Raw genomic sequence first — 9042 nt, forward strand, 5'->3', positions numbered from 1 at the left:
GAGGTCATTCTGCCACCTCTGTGGGGTGCTGCCGTGGGGGTATATGTCTCTGAGGCTTCCTCTTCCCCTCTTTCTGGGCCTGTTTGGCCTGTTTTCAGGCCTTTCCAGCCCTCTCCCGGTTCACAGAGGCCATTTTGGAGGCCGCCATGCATGCACATGGGATATCTGCATGCATGGCGGTCTTCAAAATAGCCACCATGAACCAGGAGGGGGCTGGAAAGGCCCCCAAATGGGCCAAACTGGCACAGAAAAGACCAGGGGGAGGCCGGGGGGGGGACGGGACTTCAGAGACCACACACACACACATACCCCAGAGGTGGCAGAATGAACCCAGACCTGGCGGTGAATTTAATTTAATCTAGCAGTGAGTTTAAATTAAATTAAATTAAATTACAATTAATTAAATTTTAAAAAAACATTTTGAAACCCGGACTGGCTCGAATTCCAGCCGAATTGGGGTGGGTGGGTTCGGGTGTGTGTGTGCACAAAACCAAACATGCCTGTTCCGGTTCGAGCCCAGCACTGAACCGAACTGAGCAAACCAGTTTTGTGTACACTCCTATCACTCACCACTGGTTGGGAACCCCTGTTCTAGTCCCATTCCTGTTCAGAGCAGGAAACAGGTGCAGAACCCCAAGGATGCTACATGGAGTGCAACAGGCAAGGACCAACCCTTGTCCAGCTCCTCAAGAAGATGCCACTTCCCCAACCCAGCATGTTGCCAGGGTGCCAATTCCACCCCGAAGGCTGGCAGATGGTTACAAGAGAGCATGTTGGTGTGTTTCCACTTCCGGCCTCCTGCAGGTGGCTCTTTGCGGGCAGGGAGAAATAACATAATTCTGAGTGGTCCTCAGGAACTGGTGTGAGATGTCCGAGTTGGAGAACTACTGGGGAACAGTAACTGTAGCGTGGTCCAATCCAGCTTATATGCGAGCGGAACATTGCCGAGGATGAAATCCAACACTGATGCGTTGGACTTCAGAAGAGGAAACTTCTCAAGAATGAGGGGGCTGGTAAGAAGGAAGCTGAAAGGGAAAGTCAGGAGAGTCAATTCACTCCAGAAAGCATGGAACTTATTTAAAACCACAGTACTAGAAGCACAGTTGGAATGTATGCCAAGGAAGAGGAAAGGTACCAGCAAGTCCAGGAAGACGCCAGTGTGGCTAACATGTAGAGTCAGGGAGGCTATAAAAGGGAAGAAGACTTCCTTCAGAAAATGGAAGTCCTGCCAAAATGAAGAGAACAGGAAGGGACATAAACTCTGGCAAAAGAAATGCAAGGAGACAATAAGGGATGCAAAGAGAGAGTTTGAGGAGCATATAGCCAGAAGTGTCAAGGGAGTTCACAAAAACAAATATATCAGAAGTAGAAAACCTGCCAGGCAGGCGGATGGCCCCTTAGATGATGAGGGAGTGAAAGGGATTATTAGGAAGGATAAAGAGATTGCAGAGAAGCTGAATGAGTTCTTTGCATCTGTCTTCATGGTAGATCTTGACAATATGCCCTCTCTGGAATTGATGCATACACCCAAGAATTCTGATGGAACTCAAATGTGAAATTGCTGATCTAGCAAAAATAAGGAACTTAGTAATAGCAATAGCACTTACATTTATATACCGCTCTATAGCCGGAGCTCTCTAAGCAGTTTACAATGATTTAGCATATTGCCCCCAACATTCTGGGTACTCTGTACCAGAATAATAAGACTCTGTACCACAGGACTGTAGCCAATGTAACTCAGGTTTTCAAGAAGGTGCTGGGTAAATTGATGGAAAGCATACATAAGGACGACATTGTTAAGCATATAGAGGAACAGGCCTTGCTGAAGGAGAACCAGCATGGCTTCTGCAAGGGAGTCTTGCCTCACTAACCTTTTGGAGTTCTTTGAGAGTGTCAACAGGCATGTGGATACAAATAGAATTATTTATATATTATATAAATCTGAGTTTAAAATGGCTGCAACTCACTCTTTGGTTAAATTTGAGCAGGTGTATGAAGAGTTATTAATTAATCCCTGTGGAGCTACCTATCTTTTGAAATATATCTTTTTGAATTTTGATGCTTTTTCATTTTTAGGAATGAAAGTTTCCTGGGAACAGGATATAGGAAATTGTATAGACTCAGCAAACTGGGTTAAGTTAAAGAAACCTTTAAAATGGACAAGTAATGTCAGAATACGGGAGCAATGGATTAAAATATTAACTAAATGACATATGACCCCAAGAAAGCTGGTGAAGATTAAAAAAAAAATTCTAATGCTAACTATTGGAGAGGGTGTATGAAATTAGGCTCCTATAAACATATGTGGTGGGATTGTGTCAGAGTTAAAAGAGTTTGGCAAGCAGTGGAAAATGAAATAGTAACTAAATTTAGAGTTTTGATAACACTTAATATAGAATTGGGACTACGGCTTTTGTTTCCCTGAAATAATATGAAATTAGATAATAATGTTAAGGTTTCTTATATTAGCAGCTCAAACATTAATTGCTCATAATTGGAAAACTGCTGAAAATCTTAATATTAGTAACTGGTATAAAATAATATGGGAATATATGCTTGAAGAACTTATTTTAGTTTGATGTAATAATATGCGATGAAAGCTAAATAGATATGACTTTAAGCAAGTATGGAAACCAGTTATAGATACATTGGAAACAAATAGGGTTTATTATAATCCAAGTAAGATCTTGGTTGAAATGGTTAAGAAGACGATGGATTGAATATATGAGCATGACCAATATAGCAGTCTAATAAGAGCTATACCAACTGTACATGTTGCAAATGTTCTTTTATTCTGTTGTACCATCTTCTTGTAACATTAATGTATATCGGTTGATATAGTATACTTGGACTACCAGAAAGCTTTTGACAAACTTGCACATTAAAGGCTCTTGAGTAAACCTAGCAGACATGGGATAAGGGGACAGGTTAATGTGTGGATAGGTAACTGGTTGAAGGACAGGAAACAGAGGGTAGGTATAAATGGACAGTTTTCACAGTGGAGGTAGGTAGGAAGTGGGGTCCTCCAGGGTTCGGTAGTTGGACCAGTTTGTTTGGTAGTTTGTATTCATAAATGATCTAGAAGTTGGGGTAAGCAGCAAGGTGGCCAAATTTGCAGATGACACCAAACTATTTAGGGTAGTGAAATTGTGGAGATGCAAAAAGATCTCTCCAAACTGTGGGAGTGGGCGACCAAATGGCAAATGCGGTTCAATGCTAGCAAGTATAAAGTGATGCATATTGGGGCAAAGAACCCCAGGTTCACACATATGCTGATGGGATCTGAGCTGTTGGTGACTGACCAGGAGAAAGCGCTTGGGGTCGTGGTGGACAGCTCATTGAAAGTGTCATCTCAGTGTGGCAGCTGTGAAAAAGGCCAATTCCATGCTAGGGATCATTAGGAAGGGGGTTGAAAATAAAAATGCTAATATTATAATGCCCCTATGAAAATCTACAGTGCAGCTGCAACTGGAGTACTGTGTACAGCTTTGGTCACTGTATCTTAAGAAAGATATTGTAGAACTGGAAAAGGTGCAGAAGAGGGCAACCAAGATGATCAGAAGCCTGGAGCACCTTCCTACAGCATCTGGGGCTCTTTCTGACTAGGTGGAGACATAATAAAGAAATAATAAAATTATGTATGGAGTGGAGAGGGAAGACAGAGAGAAATTTTTCTCCCTCTCTCACAACACTAGAACCAGGGGTTATCCTATGAAACTGAAGGCTGGGAGATTTCAGACCAACAAAAGGAAGTACTTTTTCACACAGCACACAATTAATCTATGGAATTCTCTGCCACGAGTTGTGGTGATGGCCACTAGCTTGGATGGCTTTAAATTAGGCAAAGTCATGGAGGAGAGGTCTATCCATGGCTACTAATCTGGTGGCTTTAGGCCACCTCCAGTCTCAGAGGCACAATGCCTCTCAATACCAGTTGCAGGGGATGCCTCTTCTGTCCCAGAAGCAAAGCAAAATGTGTGTGGTAAACAGTAATCAGGAGACCACGTTCCCACCCCCTGCCCCACTTCAAAGGGCTCATTCCTGAGCTTGAGTCTCATCCAGTTGTTTCAGAACTCTGCAAATGCCCTCATGATATCAATCTCTCATGCAGCCTTTTATCCACGGCATTAAGAAGAGAGCGCAACCCCGCCCACACCCGTGGGAAGCAGCACCTGAAGGGGATTTCCCCAGGAGCACAAGCCAAGCCAAGCCAGAGAAAAACCACCACCACTCAGACATCATAGAAGTCAACATGTGCCCCTGATTCAAAAGTGTTTGCCAGAAGAAGACTCAACAGCTTTTGGGATGAAGCATCGCAGTCCAGGAGGCGCCCGCTCTGCTTCATGAGGAGGAACTGTTGCCGCAGGTCTGGGTCTCCCGATTTGGTCCGTGCCACTTCTTGCATATCAGTGTCCAGGGGGCCTGGGGAAAGAAAGGCTGGTCACTTCCAGGGGGTTGAGTGGGGTGGGGTGGGGTATGCAGCACGCCAGCACTCACCTGGCGCATAGTTGAGCACCCGGACATCCGGCTCTTCCGCTGCAAGGACCTGGAACATCATGTCCCGGGCCGCCTTCCCAGTGCAGTAGAGTGTCCAGGTCTTGAAGGGCTTCAGGGCACACAGTGAGGAGATGTTGACCACCATCCGGCACAGGCCAGGCTGCGCAGGGAAAGCCTTCAGGAGGGAGGAGGTCAGGCACAGCGCGGAGGTGACATTGAGCGCCAGGTAGCCATTGACTTCAGCTGGGCTGGTGAAGTCCAAGAAGGATTTGGAAACATCCCCAAGAGATGCTGGAAGAGAAAAGACGAGTCAGCACAAAGCCAAGGCCCAGGCTGTTAAAGGGAGCTGTCGAGAACCCGAAGCAGAAGCTTGATGAGCAAAAGCGCCCCGAAGCGAACATGGAGAGTCCAGGCTTTCCACCAGGAATGACTTGGAGACTGCAGGAACTGACAGAGTTGGCTCCAGGCACCAGTTTAAGCTGTGCCAAGCAGCAAGTCTTCTGGAGGGCTCACCCTCTTCGGCAGCGCAGGCAGTGGTGCTGAAGACCTGCGGCGGCAGCGGAGGCACAATGGCCCACAAAAGCGGCTTCTCTAAGGGGAGGGTCTGTGGCCTTGCCGGGCAGAGGAAGACCCAGTTAAGGAGGGAAGCTCACTAAGCAGCACGAATGGCTCCCGGAGCAGGGTGGGTCTCCCTGGCAAGTCTCACTGGCTTCTGCAAAGGGAAATCTTGCCTCACCAACCTTTTGGACTTCTTTGAGAGTGACTACAAGTGTGTGGATCAAGGTGATGCAGTTGACATCGTATACCTGGACTTCCAAAAAGCTTTTGACAAAGTTCCTCATCAAAGACTCCTGAGGAAACTTAGCAGTCATGGGATAAGGGGACAAGTGCTCACACATCAAGTCTCCAATTCATATTCAGGGCACACCCAGCTTAGCAAAGGGGACAAGTCATGCTTGCTACCACAAGACCAGCTTGTTGACTTGCTACCACAAGACAAACTTTCTGGAAAAATTGAAGACTAGCAAATTGCCATGGCCAGATGGCATCCAGCCAAGAGTCCTCAAAGAACTCAAATGTGAAATTGCCAACATCCTTGCAAAAATATATAACTTAACCCTACAATCGGGCTCTGAACTAGAGGACTGGAAAATAGCAAATGTAACAGTGGTTTTCAAAAAGGGATCCAGGGGCGATTCGGGAAATTACAGGCTGATTAGTTTAACGTCCGTTCCAGGCAAATTGATGGAAAGCATTCTCAAGGATAAAATTGTAAAGCATGTAGAACAGGCCCTGCTGCTGGAGGAGAACCGGCATGGCTTCTGCAAAGGTAACTCTTGCCTCACCAGACCTTTTGGAGTTCTTTGAGAGTGTCAACAAGTGTGTGGATCAAGGTGATCCAGTTGACATAGTATACCTGGACTTCCAAAAAAGCTTTCAACAAGGTTCCTCATCAAAGACTCCTGAGGAAACTTAGCAGTCATGGGATAAGGGGACAAGTACATGTGTGGATTGCTAATTGGTTGAAAGACAGGAAACAGAGGGTAGGTATAAATGGAGAATTTTCACAATGGAGGGAAGTAAGAAGTGGTTTCCCCCATGGATCTGTACTGGGACCGGTGCTTTTTAATTTATTCATATAAATGATCTAGAAGTTGGGGTAAGCAGTGAGGTGGCCAAGTTTGCAGATGATACCAAACTCTTCCGGGTAGTGAAATCCAAAACAGATTGTGAGGAGCTCCAAAAGGATCTCTCCAAACTGGGGGAGTGGGCGACAAAATGGCAAATGTGGTTCAACGTTGGCAAGTGTAAAGCGATGCACTTTTGGGATGAAAAACCTCAACTTCAAGTATTCGTTGATGGGATCTGAGCTGTCGGCGACTGACCAGGAGAGGCGTCTTGGGGACATGGTGGACAGCTCGTTGAAAGGGTCAACTCAATGTGCAGCAGCTGTGAAAAAGGCCAATTCCATGCTAGGGATCGTTAGGAAGGGGATTGAAAATAAAAATGCTAATATTATAATACCTTTATACAAAACGATGGTGTGGCCACACTTGGAGTACTGTGTACAATTCTGGTCACCCCAACTAAAGAATGGCATTGTAGAACTGGAAAAAGTGCAGAAGAGGGCAACCCAGATGATCAGGGGCCTAGAGCACCTTTCTTATGAGGCAAGGCTACAACACCTGGGGCTCTTTAGTTTAGAAAAAAGACGACTGCGGGGAGACATGATAGAGGGCTATAAAATCATGCATGGTGTAGAGGAAGTTGATAGAGAAGAATTCTTCTCTCTCTCACATAACACTAGAACCAGGGGTCACTCCATGAAATTGATTGCCAGGAAATTTAGGACCAAACAACGGAAGTACTTTTTCACACAATGCATAATCCACTTGTGGAATTCTCTGCCACAAGGTGTGGTGAGAGCCAACAACCTGGATGGCTTGAAGTGGGGTTTGGATAACTTCATGGAGGAGAGGTCTCTCAATGGTTACTAGTCAGAAGGCTATAGGCCACCTCCAGCCTCAGAGGCAGGATGCCTCTGAGTACCAGTTGCAGGGGAGTAACAGCAGGAGGGAGGGCATGCCCCTTTCAACTCCTGCCTGTGGGCTCCCCAGAGGCATCTGGTGGGCCACTGTGTGAAACAGGGTACTGGCCTAGATGGGAATTCTTGGGCCTGATCCAGCAGGGCTGCTCTTAACCACTCAGAGGCAGGTTAAATCAGGACTCTCACATGGCATCACCACATGTCTCCATGAGGCAGCACCAGGAGGAAGGAGATACCCATCACCAAGGGACCATTTAATGGGATGTGTTGCCCCTTCATACCCTTGAGCTGCCCAGCCAGATTTACCCGGAGGAAGCAGTCCAGCAGCAGGGAGGGGTTTCTTCAGCAAAAGCTTTGCTAGATGCTGGGAGGAAGGGGCCAAGCAGAGCCGTGGGGGCAGGCAGGGATGATGCTCCCTTTACTCGGAGGGCCCCTGAATGGCTGCGCTGCCAGACCCTCCCTGCAGTCGCTGTGCGGGCTCAGGGGCTCTGCTAGCTCTGCCTGGCCTCCGTTTCCCAGTTCTGCTGCGTGGGACCTTCTCTGCTGGCTGGCTGCGCTGTGCATTGGAGGCGGCAGGCACAGAAAGCCCCCCCTCCCCCAGTTCAGAAATAGAAAGGCTGGGGGGCCACCGGACCCCCCCACCCCCCAGCCCCGCGCACTGTGAAGTCTCAGCCCGAATTCAGAAACCAAAGGCGAGGCACAAGGAGAGAGGCCCCGTTCTGGCCGCGAGGAGGAAGCCAGAGGTGGGCGCGTCTCCCCAGGCAGGTGGGGGCTGCGTGGCCAGGGCCCCCCCCTCTCCCTCCCCGCCACGGTGGGCTGCCAAGCGCGCGGCGACCGGCTCCCTGCCCCGGCTCCCCGGGGGGTCCTCCCCCTGCCCCTCAGCGGCCGCCCGACCTCCCGCCCGGCCCTCTGCACATGCTCCTCAGCCCCCCCGCCCCCGCCGGGGCTCACCGGCGTTGTTGACCAGCAAGAGGCGCTCGAGGCGGCCGGCCCCGCGCGCGGCCCGGAGCACCCGCTGCAGCCCCTCCTCGGTGGCCAGGTCGGCGGGGACGCTCTGGACGCGCAGGCCCGGGCAGGCGGCGCCCAGCTCGCCCTCCAGCTCGGCCAGCGCCGCCGCCGAGCGCGCCACCAGCAGCAGCGCCGAGCCGGGCGCCAGCCGCGGGGCCGCCAGCCGGGCCAGGCTGCAGCCGAAGCCCCGCGAGGCGCCCGTCACCACGCACAGCGCCCGGCCCAGCGTCCCTCCCGCCTCCGCCATCGCCGCCTCCTGCCCGGACGCGTGTGCGGTCCGTGCGCCCCCGCCGGGCTCGGCCTGGTGGCTGGCGGCGCCTCGTCCCGTCCCGACGGTGGCCGCTGCTGCTGCTGCCACCGCCCCGGGGAGGGCGCGGGGGCGGTGCCTGGCGCGGGCAGGGCAGGGCAGGGCAGGCCCGGGGCCGCTGGCCGGAGAGGAGGGGCAGGCGCAGGCAGGCAGGCGCCCCCGGGGCCGCGCGCTGGAGCAGCCGAGTCCGGCCCGGGAGGAAGCGCCAGCTCGGGGGCGGCCCTGACCTTGCCCTGGGCTCCTTCCTTTGCGGGTGGCTCCCCGGCGCGGAGGGGGATCCCGCGAGAGCAGAGCCCAGAGACCTGGCCGTGAGAATGCGCTCGAGCCGCTTGGAAGGCAAGGCAGTCATCAAGGGCTTCGAAATGCTCACGCGGGCTTCCTCGAAAAGATCGACCCGACTTTAGCGTTCCAATATACGGGTTGGAGGTCCATGAAGATGCGGGCCACCGAGCCAAAGGGGGAGCACCCTCAGGCTTTCTTTCTTTCTTTCTTTCTTTAATAAATATCTATCTATCTATCTATCTATCTATCTATCTATCTATCTATCTATCTATCTTCCTCCAAGGAGCCCAGAGCGGCGTACTACATACTTGAGTTTTCCTCACAACAACCCTGTGAAGTAGGTTAGGCTGAGAGAGAAGGAACTGGCCCAGAGTCATCCAGCTGAATGGGGATTTGAACT

At 50.5% G+C, this 9042-nt stretch overlaps 1 protein-coding gene across 1 annotated transcript; it reads right to left on the reverse strand.

The window, feature by feature from the left end:
• Window positions 1-2644: 2644 nt before the first annotated feature.
• SPR (sepiapterin reductase) lies at window positions 2645-8650 on the reverse strand. Its single transcript, XM_053258080.1, has 3 exons — window positions 7997-8650; window positions 4498-4788; window positions 2645-4422 (listed from the first exon to the last, which is right to left on the reverse strand). Exons 1-3 carry the CDS (start codon window positions 8298-8300, stop codon window positions 4232-4234), a joined length of 786 nt encoding a protein of 261 aa, XP_053114055.1. The 5' UTR covers window positions 8301-8650; the 3' UTR covers window positions 2645-4231.
• Window positions 8651-9042: the final 392 nt, after the last annotated feature.

The sequence above is a fragment of the Hemicordylus capensis genome, chromosome 5 (assembly GCF_027244095.1).
Source record: "Hemicordylus capensis ecotype Gifberg chromosome 5, rHemCap1.1.pri, whole genome shotgun sequence".
NCBI lineage: Eukaryota > Metazoa > Chordata > Lepidosauria > Squamata > Cordylidae > Hemicordylus > Hemicordylus capensis.